This window comes from Oncorhynchus mykiss, chromosome 18, assembly GCF_013265735.2.
Source record: "Oncorhynchus mykiss isolate Arlee chromosome 18, USDA_OmykA_1.1, whole genome shotgun sequence".
Classification (NCBI taxonomy): Eukaryota; Metazoa; Chordata; class Actinopteri; order Salmoniformes; family Salmonidae; genus Oncorhynchus; species Oncorhynchus mykiss.
The window spans coordinates 58662424-58683958 of record NC_048582.1 but is presented as its reverse complement, the minus strand read 5'-3'; the positions used below and the strand labels follow the sequence as shown (position 1 = coordinate 58683958).

The 21535-nt window shown below is 41.7% G+C and overlaps 1 protein-coding gene across 3 annotated transcripts in view; it reads left to right on the top strand.

The window, feature by feature from the left end:
• The window catches only part of LOC110496608 (protein lifeguard 1), a 31803-nt gene extending 24061 nt beyond the window's left edge, over nt 1–7742 (top strand). For 2 of the 3 annotated variants that reach the window (XM_036953372.1, XM_036953373.1), the window contains exons 4-7: nt 391–591; nt 932–1060; nt 3403–3546; nt 5376–7739. In XM_036953372.1, the coding sequence (XP_036809267.1) occupies nt 391–591; nt 932–1060; nt 3403–3546; nt 5376–5525 (624 nt within the window). In that variant the 3' untranslated portion in view covers nt 5526–7739. Of the gene's footprint in view, nt 1–390; nt 592–931; nt 1061–3402; nt 3547–5375 lie in introns of all 3 variants that reach the window. The other variant, XM_036953374.1, reaches the window with a different exon arrangement.
• The last annotated feature ends 13793 nt before the right edge of the window (nt 7743–21535 follow it).

The window sequence follows — 21535 nt, the reverse complement described above, 5'->3', positions numbered from 1 at the left end:
TTGAAACCGTTTTGAAGTGCGGTGCTAAAGTTAACAGCGGCTTTGGAGAGTCATGATGGCTTACAGCGTCGGAGGGGTCCATTTTTAAAAACTTTTCTCCAATACTATTGAGCCATTACCATGTCAACCAACACTTGAATAGAAACATAGTTCACACCCCAGATTTTGATGCCGACACAGTCGCTACAGTCCCATTAGTTTTCATTGCAGCCTCGTTTGAGTGTCGCGGTTGCACAAATTTTGGGTTAGTCATCGTAAGCTAGAAAAGTTTCAGGATTTTATTTCCAAAGCCAATGTTATGTGTTGACTGACCTTTTTATCATAGTTATTCAAAAACTTTGTTGAAATAGTCCTATAACATCTGTCTATCCAACCTTCTCCCCCTCCCAGGTGTTCCTGGTGCTGACCGTTCAGCTGATGGTCACCTTCTCCTTCGTGGCCGTCTTCACCTTTGTGGACGATGCCAAGTTGTTTGTGCGTCGTAACCCCTGGACATACTACGTGTCCTACGCCATCTTCTTCGTGTCTCTCATCACCCTCAGCTGCTGTGGAGAGTTCCGCCGCAAACACCCCTGGAACCTGGTGGCATTGGTACGGCCCTACCATATTCATTATACTAAACACCCCTGGAACATGATGGCATTGGTATGGCCCTACCCTATTCATTATACTAAACACCCCTGGAACCTGGTGGCATTGGTATGGCCTTACTCTGACTGCATCCCAACTATCACCCCATTCTGTAGATGGTGCACTACTTTTGAAGTATTGCACTATGTAGGGAATAGGGTGCAGTTTGAGATTCATATCAACTATGAGATGGAACACAGATTTGAGTGATGACCTGACTGTCTACATATTAGTTGTATTAGACTCTGTGAGAGGAATGTGTTGTGGTTGTAATCCTGACGTTGTCTCTGTCTGTCCTCAGTCCATCCTGACCCTGAGTCTTTCCTACATGGTGGGGATGATCGCCAGCTTCTATGACACAGAGACGGTCATCATGGCCGTAGGCATTACCGCTGTGGTCTGCTTCACCGTGGTCCTCTTCTCACTACAGGTCAGTAGTACACCCCCCCCCCCCCCCACACACACAGGCATGAACACACACTCTCTGTCCTTACTCCCACCTTGCTGTCAGTACCAGTCCCTCACATTTCCTTTGTTGTGAACCATGATACTATGTGGTCTTTTTCTGCCTCCGTGGCCTTTTTGTTTCAGTTTTACTATTGCGTACTATTACTATTGCGTACTATAAATATAATGTACTATCACATACATGCATACTATCACCTACCATTACTATTACCTACTATAAATATCACCTACTTTAACTATCACCTTCTATTACTGTCACCTACTATTACTGTCACCTACTATAACTATCACCTACTATAAATATCATGTAATATCACCTACTGTAACTTTCACCTACTATTACTATCACCTACTATTACTATCACTTACTATGACTTACTATCTATCACCTACTATCACTATCACCTACTATAAATATCACCTACTATTACTATCACCTACTATAAATATTGCGTATTATTGCTATCACTAACTATCACGTACTATTACTATCACCTACTATTACTCACTTACTATCACTATTGCAACAACACATCATCAGTAGGGTAAAACTAACCTGTCTCACGACGGTCTAATCCCAGCTCACGTTCCCTATTATCACCTACTATTACTATCACCTACTATTACTCACTATCACCTATTATCACCTATCACTATCACCTACTATTACTATCACTTACTATCAAGTAGTAGTAAATATCACTTACTATCGCGTACTGTAAAGTCACTTACTGTCGCATACTGATAATATAAATTACTGTCGCATACTGTAAATATCGCATACTGTAAATATTGCGTACTGTCACTTACTGTAAATATCACTTACTACTGTCAATATCACGTAATGTCACGTACTGTAAATATCCCGTACTGTAAATATTGCTTACTGTATTACTATTACCTATCACTATCACTTCCTATTACTATCACCTATTATCAATTACTATCATGATCACTTACTATCACTATTACTTACTATTACTGTCACCTAGTATAAATATTGTGTACTATTACTATCGCGTACTTTAAATATCGCTTACTATTACGTACTGTAAATATTCACGTAATATCACACACTATCGCTTACTGTCGCGTACTGTAAATATAATTTACTGCTGTCACGTACTGTAAATATCACTTACTATCACGCACTGTAAATATCACGTACTGTCAATATCACGTACTGTCAATATCACGTACTGTCACGTACTGTAAATATCGCGTACTGTAAATATCACTTACTACTGTAAATATCACGTACTGTAAATATCACGTACTGTAAATATCGCGTACTGTAAATATTGCGTACTGTAAAGATCACTTACTGTCGCGTACTGATATCACTTACTATCGCGTACTGGAAATATCGCATACTGTCACGTACTGTAAATATCGTGTACTGTAAATATCACTTACTACTGTATCACGTACTGTAAATATTACTTACTATCGTGTACTGTAAATATCACTTACTGTCTATCACTTACTATCGCGCACTGTAAATATAATTTACTATCACGTACTATAAATATCACGAACTGTCAACTACTGTAAATATCATGTACTGTCACGTACTGTAAATATTGCTTACTGTGAAGTTCTCCTACTGTCGCGTACTGAAAGTCAGTTGCGTACTGTAAATATCTCGTACTGTAAATGTTACTTACTATTGCGTACTGTAAATATTGCGTACTGTAAATGTTACTTACTATTGCGTACTCACGTACTGTAAATATCCCGTACTGTAAGTATCACTATCGCGTACTGTAAATATCACTTACTGTCACGTACTGTAAATATTGCTTACTGTAAAGATCTCCTGTCGCGTACTGAAAATATCACTTACTGTCGCGTACTGTAAATATTGCGTACTGTCAATATCACTTACTACTGTCAATATCACGTACTGTCAATATCACGTAATGTTGCGTACTGTAAATATCACTTACTGTCGCGTACTGTAAATATTGCGTACTGTAAATATCACATACTATCGCGTGCTATTACTATCACGTACTATTACTATCATGTATTATCGCATGCTATAACTAACACATGCTATAACTAACACATGCTATAACTAACACATGCTATAACTAACACATGCTATAACTAACACATGCTATAACTAACACATGCTATAACTAACACATGCTATAACTAACACATGCTAGCCCATAGCCTTGACAATTGAGGAACTATGTTTTGAACCTGTGAGAATTGAGGAACTTGCGGAGGCATTAACCTCAACTCAATAACAATCCTTGACAATCCCTAATTTCCTTGTTTTCTACCCCTATCCAGAGCAAGTATGACTTCACTTCTTGCCGGGGTGTTCTGTTCGTGTGTCTGATCGTCCTGCTGCTCTTCTCTATCCTCTGCATCTTCATCCGCCACAGGATCCTCCACATCGTCTACGCCTCCCTGGGAGCCCTGCTCTTTACCTGTGTAAGTAGTCACTTGACTGCATCAATAATGGGCTGCATATGAATAGCAGTTTTTATTCAAATTGCTCAAACAGCTTTGTAACGGGTGGGCAGTCAACTCATCCACCACCACTGTGTCACCTGCATAAGTATATTAATGAGACGTGGCATAGTTTAATCCCAGGAAGAGACAGCTTTATTATAGAGGGTCTCTATTGTTTTATCTAGTACATTTGCAATTTTTCTTGTATGGTCAATGGGATGGTTGCAAAATGAGAAGGTTGAGGCAGGGCTATACACATTGAGCTCTAACAGCATACAATTTCATCTGCAGACTGGAAAAGTGGGAACGAAGCAAGAATTAAAAAAACGGTGCTACATTTTGGAAACTTGAAAAGGGAAGAAAATGACCTTAGTGGTGCCATCAGTCAGTGATGGGAGCCAGTCAGACTCACCAAAACTCTCATTCACCTTAAACCAAGGCAGTATAAAGGGATTCTGAGGGAAGAAGGGATGGGAATAGGGCTGTGTGTTGGTGAGGATGGGGAGAGGACAGTGTTGGTGAGGATGGAGAGGTGATGGGGAGAGGACAGTGTTGGTGAGGATGGAGAGGGGATGGGGAGAGGGCAGTGTTGGTGAGGATGGGGAGAGGACTGTGTGTTGGTGAGGATGGAGAGGGGATGGGGAGAGGACAGTGTTGGTGAGGATGGGGAAAGGACAGTGTTGGTGAGGATGGGGAAAGGACTGTGTTGGTGAGGATGGGGAAAGGACTGTGTTGGTGAGGATGGGGAGAGGACAGTGTTGGTGAGGATGGAGAGAGGGGATGGGGAGAGGACTGTGTGTTGGTGAGGATGGAGAGGGGATGGGGAGAGGACTGTGTTGGTGAGGATGGGGAGGACAGTGTTGGTGAGGATGGAGAGGGGATGGGGAGAGTACAGCATGTTGGTGAGGAGAGAGAGGGTTGGGGGAGAGGACAGCGTGTTGGTGAGGATGGAGAGAGGGGATTGGGAGAGGACAGGGTGTTGGTGAGGATGGAGGAATAAGGCTCCCGAGTGGTGCAGCGGTCTAAGGCACTGCATCTAAGTGCAAGAGGCGTCACGACAGTCCCTGGTTCGAATCCAGGCTGAATCACATCCGTCTGTGATTGGGAGTCCCATAGGGCGGAGCACATTTGGCCCAGTGTCGTCCGGGTTTGGCCGGGGTAGGCCATCATTGTAAATAATAATTTGTTGTTAAATTGCTTGCCTAGTTAAATAAAGGTTAAATTTAAAAAATAAGGAAGGACATCTGGAAAGGAGGGGTGGAAAAGCGGGCCCAGTGACCTGTAATGATGCCTGGAGGAAAGCAAGGAAACGGTGACATAAGGTTGTGGGACGCGAAGGAGAGCGGAGATGAAGAAAGACAATTTAAAGACGAGAACATGATTAAATGATTGATATTTTATTCAGTATAGTGTATATGATGATTTCAGGCTAATGCAGTATGGCAGAACATCACTGGTAACATTTTAAGAACTTGAGGCTTCAGAAAATCAGCATAACGGGCTGAATCCTAACCTGCAAATCCTGAGGATGTACCTACTCTCCCCTATTTGACTGAGAGTTTGTGTGTATCTATTGATATGTAGGCTACGTGTGCTATTTCTGTCCTTGAGCTGTTCTTGTATATTAATACAGAAAATGTCATGTTTTGTGTGGACCCCAGGAAGAGTAGCTGCTGCTTTTGTACCAGCTAATGGGGATCTTAATAAAATACCAAAATACTCAGATCTGTATGCACGAGTTACGATTCATTCCTACGTGACTGATTGCCTCGAAGTAATTATTCCTGACTCCATGTTCTGTGTTGTAGTTCTTGGCTGTGGACACCCAGCTCCTCCTGGGCAACAAGAAGCTGGCTCTGAGTCCAGAGGAGTACATCTTTGCCGCTCTCAACCTCTACACCGACATCATCAACATTTTCCTCTACATCCTGGCTATCGTAGGCCGTTCCCGCGAGTGATGGAGTGGCCCCCTTAGGGGAAAGGGAGAGGAAGGCATCCAGGAACCTCTCCTCAGTGTGGAAGAATGAATGATGCTCTTTCCCCTCGCTGTCTTTGTATGATTTGTTCCCGCTCTCATTCCTCTGTTACACCTCCCCCACCTTCACCCCACACCCTTCAGGAGACGAATTGGGTGACAGAAAATATGTTCTGTCACCTTTAGCAGTAGCGGATTAAACTCGTTTGAGTGTAAATCTGAATTTAGTTTAGTCTGCTACTTTAGCAGCAGGTCTGTCATAGAGTGCCGCAAAGGGCATATTTTTTCATTTATTTATGTGAAATTCCTTTGAAGTATGTTACTACAGTGACAGAAGTTACACCTTAACATTCCTTGTTTTGTTTTTAATGCCTTCTGCTTGCTCTGTCATCCTTGGCAATCTGCTTCTACTTACACAGATGGTAGCTAGCTAGTACAGCACTTCTTAACATTAGCTGAACAAACACTATGGAACTCTCCTTGGCGCTCTGCCTTGCCTTGTAGGTTAAGTGCTGTAGAGAGATTGAGAGGGAAGAGAGTTATGCTATCTAATTGAGAGCAGTGCTGTGATGGAGGCAAGCGCTTTATAAGGAAAAAAACGTTCTAGAAACACCTTTCCTGCTATATATCCTCTCCCTCTGGTGTTCCCTCCTTTTCCTGCCAATGTAAATGAACTCTGCATGGCACCTGAAACACACCTGAGATGAGCTGAATAGATGAATAAAAACCATCCAGAGGGATGATACCTCTCCTGGCCTTCTTGTTACGTAGCTGTACATAGATCTATGGGAACTGTATATGACACTTAGTTCCCTAACTAGCTCTTTCTAGGCATGCCCGGGGAGTGTGTGGCTGTGATGCTTGAAGGGAGAACAATATGCTCACTCAATGTACAGTATATGACTAATGACATCACTACGCATAGCTAACCAGTACAAAGACCAAAACTTGAATAAAATGTGACTGACGTTATTTTTGTTAACATGGGATGTGTGACTTATACACTAATACACATGAATATATTTATGGAATCCCTGATTTCCCCCCCACACTAAGCTAAGTGTGGAATGTACCATCTGCTTTTTTAAAAATGTATTTTCCCCCTCGTATTTTCCCTTTTTCTTACTAATTCCTAATTTGTCTCCTTGTCTTTATGTATAGTAAATACTATAGTGTTGATTTTTTTTTCTCTCCATTATTACTAATGTGAAATGTTGAAGTATTGGAATTTCTGAACACTTTTATACAGATGTTACAAAAATATCACTAGTTGCTTGTGATTTTAAAAACCTGACATGCTGTAGTAGATTGATGGACACGGAGATTGAAGGACATAAGTTATTAATGATCTATTTATTGAAGTTGCTGTAGAAGGCAAGGCTGCTGTGAAGTTGAAAGTGAATGAGAAGGATACTCAACACTACATTTTCTGCCGTTCTGGATGCATGGTGAAATGTCCTCCTAGGAGAGGGAAGTTTATTATTCACCATTTACGTCCCAAATGGAACCCTGTTTCCTACTTAGTGTGCTACTTTCCTACTTAGTTCTCTGGTCAAAAGGAGTGCTTTAAAATGGAAATCAGGTGGGCTTTGAGATGCAGAGTGATGTATATTCTGAGGTTTCCTGCTCAAACGTGAAGGATTAAATTAAATACTTGAAGACTCAAATGTAGAATAAGGAAAGGCTGAAAACAGACAGAATCACTAACACTAGTCACTAGAGAGAACATTCTTAGTTTTAACACCCCACTACTACCAATGCTGACCAAGCCATTGAGATGTTCTCCATTGAAACAAAACACAAGACAGTTAAGTTACATCTACTAACATGAATACCATTTTGAAAACCACATCAAAGCTTTGAAACTCTGAGTTCAGTTATGTTTTGACTCCTGTTGCACGACCCTTTCCCGTTGTTGCATGTGTTGGGATTGCACACTGGGCAGTGCACTAGCTGTTTCTTTGAGACATGTGGAATGAAGAGTAATCATAATGATATAATGATAGTGTTATTGTGCTGCCTAGAGCCCTGTTTTAACCATGTTGATTTAACTTGTTTTTACCTAACTAATATATATATATATATATATATATATATACACACACACACAACTCCTTAGTGGTTTGATGTGTTGAGTAATTTTGGGCTTTGTAGTTCTGTTTGCACTGTAAATTCGCATTAAAATTGAACTGGAATTGCATTCCTTTACACTGCTGTTTTGCTTTTCATCAGAGATACAACAGAAAAATTGTCTTGGGTTGTGTGTGGTTTGAACCACTGATTGATGTTAACACTATAATAGTGCTTACACGGTAAAAAACTGCTTTTAATATAAGGGGCTAATTCATAGACAAGGGGCATGAGACAAGTATAATTATTCAACTTGGGCATGATTGATAGGCTACACATTACCAATAATGGCAACCTGAACATGTGGAAGAAGAATCTTAATTGTTGACACAAGCCACTGTTCTCCCCCACCACCTGACTATCCCTGAGAGGCCTACAATTACATCCCAAATGGCACTCTATTTACTTCAGTGAACTTCTTAAGACCAGGGCACATAGGGCTGTGGGCAAATGTACTGCACTACATGGGGAATAGGGTGCCATTTGGGATGAATCCAAAGTAGTTGCTTATTTCCCAGACCAGCTTCTCCCATATCCATAGCAGCAGTCTAATGGCAGGCTGCACTGCTGGCTGATGACAACGATGCCTCTCCATGTCCTCTTTCCTCCTTGTTGTGGATAATTACATGAAGTGTGGTTCATGCGCACTTGAATGCTGCTGAGTCATTGCTTGCCACAGTTTAACCGAGACACCAGGGCCGTGCACAGACCTTTCAGGGACTTTGCTCCACCTATCCTACAAACTAAAAGTATTGGTCAATGCACATTGTGGTAATTGTCTTGGATTGTTTGTAGTTTGAACATGGTATCACGCTTGACAGGAGAGAAATTGAACTGAACCGAAGACTTTCTAACCCCAGATATGAAACATTGTGCGAGTTCTGAGAACGCAGGTTTTTTTTTAGAAGTCAATGAGAGAAGTGACAAATAATTCCTTTAGTTAATTTTCCAAAAAAAGTAAAAATCTTTAACTAGGTAAGTCAGTTAAAGAACGCCCTATGCGTTTCCCAAAAATGGCCGGTTGTGCTACAGCCTGGAATCGAATCCGGGTCTGTAGTGACGCCTCTACCACTGAGATGCAGTGCCTTGGACTGCTGCGCCACTCGGAAGCCCTAAAGGCACAACCTAAATTCGAGCCAATGTCTTAAGTATTTGAACATGTTAGTCCAACCTCGTGAAAGTGACAAACTGACACGATTTTATTTTAGTAAAAAACGTATTTAAATATTGCAGTGCCTTTGCGTTGTCGGCTGGCACTTGCGCAGTTCGGCACGTGACGAGCCTTATACCCGATGACGTGTTTCTACGCATGGGCTTGCCTAGCCAACGTCGCCATGTTATCATAACTGTCATCGGGGATTTCTGTTGGAGAAGCAGTTGTAGCCTATTTTCATACTCTCCTGTCTTTTTCTGAACCGCTTCTAAGATTTGTGAATTGTGTGATAATTACGCGATATGTTTATACGCTGTAACTTAATTCAAATAGTGGGGCAAATTGTATTGACTTTATTCACACTTTGTTTCGGTTCGGTAGCGACACTCATCATACACGGAAGCACACGTATGGTACCTTTTTCTCGCGCTCTCACGGCACACTATATATCTTGTATTGAAAAGTACTGCTTTTATTTTTCTAATTAGTCCATTAACCTTTCAGCTTTGCTCCAAATCGTTTTGAAATCGAAGCATCTGCGCCTACATTTTGACCTAACGAGAGAAACCTCTATAATTTTCCTGACCTTTCACATCACTATAAATCGCGGCACATTGAAGCATATGATTGGTCTAGATACGTAAGGGACCAAAGAGATGGGATGCATGTCTTAAAGAAACGCCCCTCAATATCAGAGTGGCGTTGAATCGAGAGAACGTTCTCCGCTGAGTTTATAAAGCTAAAAATATTAGCACGGTATTGCTGTTTTATGTCTAGTGTGTTCAACACAATTTGGTTGATTTAATCCACACTTGCATTACTCCCCTCGTTTGGTGATTGGCATTTAGGCTGTGTCAACGAAAACGCAGCAGATAGAGACCTACAGTATGTTTAGCAGGATAGTTTGGTAGGGTGACCTGATTTGTAACTATGACAATTATTTTGTCTATTTTGTGAACCCAAAAGTGTAACCTAGGTAAAGTTGGTTTTATATTCACATATTCGGACATTCATCAGACATTCGCCAGAAGCCAATTAAAATGTAAAAATCAATAACTAATTCACCGTTTGTCACAGAATCATCAAGCTAGATATGATTTAGTCTATACATGTCAGGCATACTTTATACAACCTTTGTTTTGAGTAGAAATTCCAGTTTTGACTTGATAGAAATACATAAAATCTATAAAATGCCATTTAAAGCAGTACAAATCAATAACTAATTCACTGTCACAGAAACCTCAAACTATGTATGATTTATTCTGTAAATGTCTAGCATACTTTTACAACCTTTGTTTTGAGGAAAAATTCGTTTTGATTTAATAGAAATACATCAAATCTATAAAATGCAATTTTAAAGCGGTAAAAATCAATAACTAATTCACTGTTTGTCACAGAAACATCAAACTATGTATGATTTATTATATAAATGTCTAGCATACTTTTATAACCTTTTTTGAGGAAAAATTCCAGTTCTGATTTTATAGATAGATTTATATATACATTCAACAGACATTTGTTTTTAATAACCGTTTATATTTTTAGTTTTTCCTTCGCTTAACTTTTTTCATTCAACTTTTTTATCCCGAACGCTATATCTGTAGATGGTTCTACAGGACATTCACCAGCCGAAGCTAAGTAGTTACATTAACATGAGCAGTGATACATTTATAAACTTATTTGATGAAAAGATAATGACCATTATTAAGCAAATCTGCATATTTATCCAAAGCTCAGTTGTCCTGAGTCTACAAAACATTGCCAGGACCTAGGATCAAGGGAGGCACTCAAGTTTTTTAATACTATATCTCTTGACACATTAATTAAAATAGTCATGGCCTCTAAACCATCAAGCTGCATACTGGACCCTATTCCATCTAATCTACTGAAAGAGCTGCTTGCTGTGCTTGGCCCTCCTATGTTGAACATAATAAATGGCTCCCTATCCACCAGATGTGTACCAAACTCAGTAAAAGTGGCAGTAATAAAGCCTTTCTTGATAAAGCCAAACATGACCCAGAAAATATAAAAAAACTATCTGCCTATATCAAATCTCGCATTCCACTCAAAAATGTTAGAAAAAGCTGTTGCGCAGCAACTCACTGCCTTCCTGAAGACTAACTATCTATACAAAAAGCTTCAGTCTGGTTTTAGACCCCATCATAGCACTGAGACAGTACTTGTGAAGGTGGTAAATTACCTTTTGATGGCGTCAGACCAAGGCTCTGCATCTGTTCTCGTGCTTCTAGACCTTAGTGCTACTTTCTGACAAATCAACTGTACATTTAGCTGTTTCTCAAGGTTCCGTTTTAGGACCTCTATTGTTTTCACTATATATTTTACATCTTGGTGATGTCATTCGGAAATATAATGTTAACTTTCACTGCTATGCGGACAATATACAGCTGTACATTTCGATGAAACATTGTGAAGCCCCAAATTTTCCCTCCCTGGAAGCCTGTGTTTCAGACATAAGGAAGTGGATGGCGGCATTTTTTAAACTTTTAAACTCGGACAAAACAGAGATGCTAGTTCTAGGTCACAAGAAACCAAGAGATCTTCTGTTGGATCTGACAATTAATCTTGATGGTTGTACAGTTGTCTCAAATTGAACTGTAAAGGACCTCGGCATTACTCTTGACCCTGATCTATCTTTTGAGGAACATGTCAAGACTGTTTCAAGGACCGCTTTTTTCCATCTACGTAACATTGCAAAAATCTGAAACTTTCTGTCCAAAAATTATACAGAAAAATGTATCCATGCTTTTGTCACTTCTAGATTAGACTACTCCAATGCTCTACTTTCCGGCTACCCAGATAAAGCACTAAATAAACTTCAGTTAGTGCTAAACACGGCTGCTAGAATCTTGACTAGAACCAAACAATGTGATCATATGACTCCAGTGCTAGCCTCTCTACACTGGCTTCCTGTTAAGGCTAGGGCTGATATCAATGTTTTACTGCTAACCTACAAAGGAGCAAGCCCATATAATGCTATCTTTCCGATTTGGTCCTGCCGTACATACCTACACATACACTACGGTCACAAGACGCAGGCCTCCTTATTGTCGCTAGAATTTCTAAGCAAACAGCTGGAGGCAGGGCTTTCTCCCTAATAGAGCTCCATTTTTATGGAATGGTCTGCTAATCCATGTGAGAGACGCAGACATGGTCTCAACATTTAAGTCTTTATTGAAGACTCATCTCTTCAGTAGATCCTATGATTAAGTGTAATCTGGCCCAGGGGTGTGAAGGTAAACGGAAAGGCACTGGAGCGACGAACCACCCTTGCTGTCTCTGCCTGGCCGGTTCCCCTCTCTCCACTAGGATTCTCTGCCTCTAACCCTATTACGGGGGCTGAGTCACTGGCTTACGGGTGCTCTTCCATGCCGTCCCTAGGAGTGGTGCGTCACTTGAGTGGGTTGAGTCTCTGACATGATCTTCCTGTCCGGGTTGGCGCCCCCCTCGGGTTCGTGCCATGGGGGAGATCTTCGTGGGCTACACTCGGCCTTGTCTCAGGGAAGGCCGAGTATAACCGCCATCGATAAAAGATAGTACTGTGCAGCCGTCTTCATTGACCTGGCCAAGGCTTTCGACTCTGTCAATCACCATATTCTCGGTTTTTCTACTGACTGCCTTGCCTGGTTTACCAACTACTTTGCAGACAGAGTTCAGTGTGTCAAATCGGAGGGCATGTTGTCCGGTCCTCTGGCAGTCTCTATAGGGGTGCCACAGGGTTCAATTCTCGGGCCGACTCTTTTTCTGTATATATCAATGATGTTGCTCTTGCTGCGGGCGATTCCCTGATCCACCTCTACGCAGACGACACCATTCTGTATACTTCTGGCCCTTCCTTGGACACTGTGCTATCTAACCTCCAAACAAGCTTCAATGCCATACAACACTCCTTCCGTGGCCTCCAACTGCTCTTAAACGCTAGTAAAACCAAATGCATGCTTTTCAACCGTTCGCTGCCTAGAATATGTGGACATCTATAAGTACCTAGGTGTCTGGCTAGACTGTAAACTCTCCTTCCAGACTCATATCAAACATCTCCAATCTAAAATCAAATCTAGAGTCTGCTTTCTATTTCGCAACAAAGCCTCTTTCACTCACGCCGCCAAACTTACCCTAGTAAAACTGACTATCCTACCGATCCTCGACTTCGGCGATGTCATCTACAAAATAGCTTCCAACACTCTACTCAGCAAACTGGATGCAGTTTATCACAGTACCATCCATTTTGTTCCTAAAGCACCTTATACCACCCACCACTGCGACCTGTATGCTCTAGTCGGCTGGCCCTCGCTACATATTCGTAGCCAGAACCACTGGTTCCAGGTCATCTACAAGTCCATGCTAGGTAAAGCTCCGCCTTATCTCAGTTCACTGGTCACGATGGCAACACCCACCCGTAGCACAAGCTCCAGCAGGTGTATCTTATTGATCATCCCTAAAGCCAACACCTCATTTGGCCGCCTTTCCTTCCAGTTCTCTGCTGCCTGTGACTGGAACGAATTGCAAAAATCGCTGAAGTTGGAGACTTTTATCTCCCTCACCAACTTTAAACATCTGCTCTCTGAGCAGCTAACCGATCGCTGCAGCTGTACATAGTCCATCTGTAAATAGCCCACCCAATTTACCTACCTCATCCCCATATTGTTTTTATTTATTTACTTTTCTGCTCTTTTGCACACCAGTATCTCTACCTGCACATGACCATCTGATCATTTATCACTCCAGTGTTAATCTGCTAAATTGTAATTATTTGCCTACCTCCTCATGCCTTTTGCACACAATGTATATAGACTCTTTTTTCTTTCTACTGTGTTATTGACTTGTTTATTGTTTACTCCATGTGTAACTTTGTCTGTTCACACTGCTATGCTTTATCTTGGCCAGGTCGCAGTTGTAAATGAGAACTTGTTCTCAACTAGCCTACCTGGTGAAATAAAGGTGAAAAAAAAAGTAAGTTGGTGGTGGTTGAAGATATCCCTCTAGTGGTGTGGGTCTGTGCTTTGTCGAAGTGGATGGGGTTATATCCTTCCTGGTTGGCCATGTCTAGGTTCTGGCCTTTCTAGGGAGTTTTTCCTAGCCACTGTGCTTCTACATCTGCATTGCTTGCTGTTTGGGGCTTTAGTCTGGGTTTCTGTACAGCACTTTGTGACAACGGCTAATATAAAAAGGGCTTTATAAATCGATTTCATATTATTTATTTTATTTATTTAGTCTGATCAGTGGAATAATTCTCATTCTTAACAATGGGCTACAATATAGGGTAATTGGTGTGCTTGTCAGCAACAACACTACTGTTATTACCCACACTCATTTTACTATTCCACTTCTTCTCAATTTTTCCAATGTAGTCATATATTTCAAATCTGATATGCCTACTTTTCTCTTAAAAATTGTATTATATTCATGGACAGTTTTGAATAAGTCCTACAAATAAGTATAGGATATATTACATGTTCCAGCAAACAAATATATTTCTTGACATTTTAGTATTGTGCACATGCTAGGCAGAGATGGTAGGGGGATTCACAACTCATAAACACATTTTATTTGGTTAGGGTGTAATTCAATGGTGTTCCGTTTTCAAGTTGTAGACACAAAGACATACTTTATGAATGCCACCAGGGTGTGACTCACACATTTCAATCCTGGCCTCCCGGGTGGCGCAGTGGTTAAGGGCGCTGTACTGCAGCGCCAGCTGTGCCATCAGAGTCCCTGGGTTCGCGCCCAGGCTCTGTCGTAACCGGCCGTGACCGGGAGGTCTGTGGGGCGACGCACAATTGGCCTAGCCTCGTCCTGGTTAGGGAGGGCTTGGTCGGTAGGGATGTCTCATCGCGCACCAGCGACTCCTGTGGCGGGCCGGGCGCAGTGTGCGCTAACCAAAAATATTTTTGGGAACATTTAATATATAAATAATATACAAAGGACAATTGTGCTAGATGGTACAATTTCACATTACACAAGGACCTTAAGGGATATTTAAAAGTTAATTACTGGAGCTCCCGCCTTGTGCCAATCAGTGTCATTTTGTAAATGGCAAGACGCATCATTCACCCAAGCTTCATCAAAATTGGGCCAGTGCTGTCTGAGATGTCGTGTGTGACGAACGGAGAGACAGATAGACGGATGGAGACCAAGGAACTTGAAGCTTTTCACCCTCTCCACTGCGACCCTGTTGATGTGGATGGGGCCGTGCTCTCTCTGCTATCTTCTGAAGTCCACGATCATCTCCTGAGGGAGATGTTATTTTCCTGGCACCACTCCACCAGATCCCTCACCTCCTCCCTGTAGGCTGTCTAGTCGTTGTTGGTAATCAAGCCTACCACTGTAGTGTCGTCTGCAAACTTGATGATTGAGTTGGAGACGTGCATTGCCACACAGTCGTGGGTGAACAGGGAGTACAGGAGTGGGCTGAGAACGCACCCTTGTGGGGCCCCAGTGTTGTGGATCAGTGTAGCGGAGGTGTTTCCTACCTTCACCACCTGGGGGCAGCCCGTCAGGAAGTCCAGAACCCAGTTGCACAGGACGGCGTCGAGACCCAGGGTCTCAAGCTTAATGATGAGTTTGGAGGGTACTATGGTGTTGAATGCTGAGCTGTAGTCAATGAACAGCATACATCGGTATTCCTCTTGTCCAGATGGGATAGGGCAGTGTGCAGTGTGATGGCGATTGCATCGTCTGTGGACCTATTGGGGCGGTAAGCAAATTGGAGTGGGACTAGTGGGACAGGCAGGGGGGAGGTGATATGATCCTCGACTAGTCTCTCAAATCACTTCATTATGACAGAAGTGAGTGCTACTAGTCATTTAGTTCAGTTACCTTAGCTTTCTTGAGAACAGGAACAATGGTGGCCATCTTGATGCATGTGGGGACAGCAGACTGGGATAGGGATTGATTGAATATGTCCGTAAACACACCAGCCAGCTGGTCTGTGCATGCTCTGAGGACGCGGCTAGGGATGCCGTCTGGGCCGGCAGCAAGGGTTAACACGTTTAAATGTTTTACTCACGTCGGCCATGGAGAAGGAGAGCCCACAGTCTTTGGTAGCGGACCGCATCGGTGGCACTGTATTGTCCTCAAAGCGCCTAAAGAAGTTGTTTAATTTGTCTGGAAGCAAGACGTTGAAGTCCGCGACGGGGCTGGTTTCTTTTTGTAATCCATGATTGTCTGTAGACCCTACCACATACGTCTCGTGTTTGAGCCATTGAATTGCGACTCCACTTTGTCTCTATACTGACGCTTTGCTTGTTTGATTGCCTTACAGAGGGAATAACTACACTGTTTGTTTTCGGCCATGTTTCCAGTCGCCTTGCCATGATTATATGCGGTGGTACGTGCTTTCAGTTTTGCGTGAATGCTGCCATCAATCCAAGGTTTCTGGTTAGGGAAGGTTTTAATAGTCACAGTGGGTACAACATCTCCTATTTACTTCCTTATAAACTCGCTCACAGAGTCAGCGTATACTGTACGTCAATGTTATTGTCTGAGGCTTCCCGAAACATATCCCAGTCCACGTGATTGAAGCAATCTTGAAGCTTGGAATCCAATTGGTCAGACCAACGTTGGATAGACCTAAGCACAAGCAAAACTGCAACTACCGACAATCATTGTGAATAGAGTACGTTGTGAGACATACCAGCTATGAGCCCATTCTATTTTAGGGGAGCTCAGGTTAAGAATATAACACCTGGGGCTCTGGAATGTTATCAGACAACACAAATTACTTGATTACCGTTACAACCTATTGTTGTCAATGTACTTGTATTGTAGGAGGCAGAAGGTTAAGATTTGGTTACAGTATTGGGTACATAATGTATTTTTGACTAAGAAATACATGCATATTAACAAGTGTGAGTATAGTGCAGCATCTAGGTTCATGTGACCCTCTCCATTTTGACTGTTAGCACGATGACTATCGGGATTTTTGGCACTTGGGACCATTAGTACAACACCACTGAGCAAGCACTCACAGACAAGATCAAAAACAGCCCTAGTTAACCATTCACTAAGAGATCTATCGTTTACACCTCTAATTTCTATTTCACTGCTTATTTTTATTTTTTATTTTTTTCAGATGTTCCATTACAGCTGGTTTGCTGGTTGATGATGATATGATATGATTTATTACAGTGTTTGTTCTTGAATACCTGCATGAAAACATCGGGAAAGGTTCACTGCTTGTCACGTTATTCGTAAAAATGGTCGGCCCAAGGCGCAGCGTACATAGAGTTCCACATTATTTATTAAAGAAAGTGAAACTTAGAAAAACCAAAACAATAAAGAATAAACAAACTGTGATGACAATGCAGTGCTAACAGGCAACTAAACATAAACAATACCCCATAACCCACAGGTGGAAAAAATGCTACTTAAGTATGATCCCCAATTAGAGACAACGATAGTCATTTGCCTCTAATTGGGAATCATACCAAAACCCCAACATAGACAAAACAACCTAGAACCCCAAATAGAAAATATAAACTAGACTAACCCCCCTAGTCTCGCCCTGACCTACTCTACCATAGAAAATAAAGGCTTTCTATGGTCAAGACGTGACAATGCTACTAATCTGAAATTGAGTGTCTCTCTCTTTTGTCAGGATAATAGCTATGAGAACATCCTACATTCTGCTATTTCTCTCTTTTGAATACTGATTGAAAATTGAACATGTTTAGTTTTCATTTTGTGAGAGTGTATAAATCTCATACCATTAACTCCTAGCCATTTCGTCAGTCATTCTCCCTCAGACTAACCTTTACCATAAACTTTGACCTCTTCCTGGTTCAGGACCATCACAAGTGTGCTGGGTTCCTGGTGTTCAGCCTGTGCCTCTCTCTGGGACTAGTCTGTTCCGGGACCTTCCGCCGACCCCTGGGGATCGATCACAAGAAGAAGGAGTACCGCTACTACATCCACTCACACCTATGCCACAGGGGCCCCTTGCAGTTTCACAATTCCTGACATTTAATCCTAGTAAAAATTCCCTGTCTTAGGTCAGTTAGGATCGCCACTGTCAGGTATGCGTAAATGTCTGTAAGGGAGTCAGGTGCAGGAGAGCAGATATTTGGTAGCAAACGGAGACTTTCATTTAGGCAAAACAAAAGCACACGGCACAATGAACACGAAATAACAAAACGCGTTTAACATAACCCAGCGCAACAGACTAACGTGAGCATACAATATAACCAGAATAAACAATACCACACAAAGACATGGGGGAAACAGAGGGTTAAATACACAACATATAATGAGGGAAATGAGAACCAGGTGCGTGGGAAAACAACACAAAACAAATGGAAAATGAAAAATGGATCGGCGACGGCTATAAGACCGGCGACGTCGACCGCCGAGCTTCGCCCGAACAAGGAGAGGCATCGACTTCGGTAGAAGTCAAGACAACCACTTTATTTTAAGAATGTGAAATGTCAGAATAATAGTAGAGAGAATGATTTATTTCAGCTTTTATTTCTTTCATCACATTCTCAGTGGGTCAGAAGTTTACATACACTCAATTAGAATTTGGTAGCATTGCCTTTAAATTGTTTAACTTGAGTCAAACATTTTGGGTAGCCTTACACAAGCTTCCCACAATAAGTTGGGTGAATTTTGACCCATTCCTCCTGACAGAGCTGTTGTAACTGAGTCAGGTTTGTAGGCCTCCTTGCTCGCACATGCTTTTTCAGTTCTGCCAACACATTTTCTATAGGATTGAGGTCAGGGCATTGTTATGGCCACTCCAATACCTTGACTTTGTTGTCCTTAAGCCATTCTGCCACAACTTTGGAAGTATGCTTGGGGTCATTGTCCATTTGGAAGACCCATTTGTGACCAAGCTTTAACTTCCCGACTGATGTCTTGAGATGTTGCTTTAATATATCCATATAATTTTTGTGCCTCATGATGCCATCTATTTTGTGAAGTGCACCAGTCCCTCATGCAGCAAAGCACCCCCACAACCTGATACTGCCACCCCCGTGCTTCACGGTTGGGATGGTGTTCTTCGGCTTGCAAGCCTCCCCCTTTTTCCTCTAAACATAAAGATGGTTATTATGGCCAAACAGTTACATTTTTGTTTCATAAGACCAGAGAACATTTCCCATGTGCAGTTGCAAACCGTAGTCTGGCTTTTTTATGGCAGCTTTGGAGCAGTAGCATCTTCCTTGCTAAGTGGCCTTTCAGGTTATGTTGATATAGGACTCGTTTTACTGTGGATAGAGATACATTTGTACCTGTTTCCTTCAGCATCTTCACAGGGTCCTTTGCTGTTGTTCTGGGATTGATTTGCACTTTTCTCACCAAAGTATGTTCATCTCTAAGAGACAGAACGCATCTTCTTCCTGAGCGATATGGACGCTACGTGTTCCCATGGTGTTATACTTGCGTGCTATTGTTTGTACAGATGAACGTGATGCCTTCAGGCATTTGGAAATTGCTCCCAAGGATGAACCAGACTTGTGGAGGTATACAAGTTTTTTTCTGAGGTCTTGGCTGATTTCTTTTGATTTTCCCATGATGTCAAGCAAAGAGGCACTGAGTTTGAAGGTAGGCCATGAAATATATCCACAGGTACAACTCCAATTGACTCAAATGATGTCAATTAGCCTATCAGAAGCTTTTAAAGCCATTACATACTTTTCTGGAATTTCCAAGCTGTTTAGAGGCACAGTCAACTTAGTGTATGTAAACTTCTGGAATTGTGATACAGTGAATTATAATGAAATAATCTGTCTGTAAACAATTGTTGGAAAAATGACTAGTGTCATGCACAAAGTAGATGTCCTAACCGACTTGCCAAAACTATAGTTTGTTAACAAGAAATTTGTGGAGTGATTGAAAAACAAGTTTTAATGACTCCAACCTAAGTGTATGTAAACTTCCGACTTCAACTGTACATATGCATGGTTACACAGAAGATTGATGAGGTGCTACGTACTGTTATTCTATCACTGTCAATGGGGCATTGTGATCCTTCATTCATGTCTCTGGGTGAAGGTCAGTCATGGACAACTGATGCTGAGATAATCAAAACAAAAGTGAAGGGATGGATGAATGGATGTCCAGAAAACAGACTGGTTTGTCTGCTATATCTCAAGGCACTGCAGGCTAATGAATGTGTATGACATCATTTCAGGACAGGGATTGCTGATGTATAAGCTGATGCTGAATGGATACAAAAGAGCAAGTTCAGTGGCTTCTCAGAGAAATGTGAGGCATCATTGCTGAGTGTAATGACTATTGGGTAAATCCATTTGAATTAAATCCATTTTAAGCAAATCTGAGTTGACATGTTTTTAGATAATTGACGTTTAAAGTTTAAAAAATTCAAGTTTTTATTCAGATTTTTTTTCTCAAGAAACCTTGTTTGTAAGCTTTTAAATCATGTCAATCTCAACCGTTTATCTCTTCTGGTGATGAAGACATCTCATGGTATGGTGGGATATGCAAAATAGGTCAACTTTGAGGACCTTTATCAACTGAATGTTTTGGCATCCAGATCCAAACACTCCCTTTCTGAGCTCTTCTACCATGGGCAAACAGTCACTTTCTGAGCCCTTCTACCATGGGCAAACAGTCACTTTCTGAGCCCTTCTACCATGGGCAAACAGTCACTTTCTGAGCCCTTCTACCATGGGCAAACATTCACTTTCTGAGCCCTTCTACCATGGGCAAACAGTCACTCTCTGAGCCCTTCTACCGTGGGCAAACAGTCACTTTCTGAGCCCTTCTACCATGGGCAAACATTCACTTTCTGAGCCCTTCTACCGTGGGCAAACAGTCACTTTCTGAGCCCTTCTACCATGGGCAAACATTCACTTTCTGAGCCCTTCTACCGTGGGCAAACAGTCACTCTCTGAGCCCTTCTACCGTGGGCAAACAGTCACTTTCTGAGCCCTTCTACCATGGAAAACATTTGTTTCACAATAAAAAATATTTAGCATCTTCAAAATGGTAGGCATGTAGTGCAAATCAATCTATTTAACCAGGTTGTAAGGCAACAAAATAGGAAAAATGCCAAGGGGGTGAATACTTTTGCAAGCCACTGTACAGTAGGAATCTAACACTAACCAGGACTCAGTGGTAGACATAACATAGTAAATTTAAATCTGAGATGTCCATAATCCATGTTATACAATGTGTTACAAATTACAATTCATATATGTTCTGAAATTTGAATCCATACAATGTTACAAATTGCAATTTGTACTATATGTTACGAATTTGCGGCAGGGTAGCCTAGTGGTTAGAGCGTTTGCCTAATAACTGGAAGGTTGCAAGTTCAAACTCCTGAGCTGACAAGGTACAAATCTGTCGTTCTGCCCCTGAACAGGCAGTTAACCCACTGTTCCTAGGCCGTCATTGAAAATAAGAATTTGTTCTTAACTGACTTGCCTAGTTAAATAAAGGTAAAAAAATGTATGATATGCTACGAATTCCAATTTGTCGTGGCTAACGTTAGCTATGCTAGTAGTTAGGGCGGGGTTAGGAGTTAGGTTAAAGGGGAAGGGTTAGCTAACATGTTAAGTAGTTGCAAAGTAGAAAAACATTTTTAAGTAGTTGCAAAGTTGCTAAATAGCTCAAATGTTAATGTTGTCCGTGATGAGATTCGAATATGCAACCAACCACTCCGACCAACCACCCTACTTTCGTTTTTGCCTTAAAGCTGCAACATATACCTTTTTGGGTGACCTGACCAA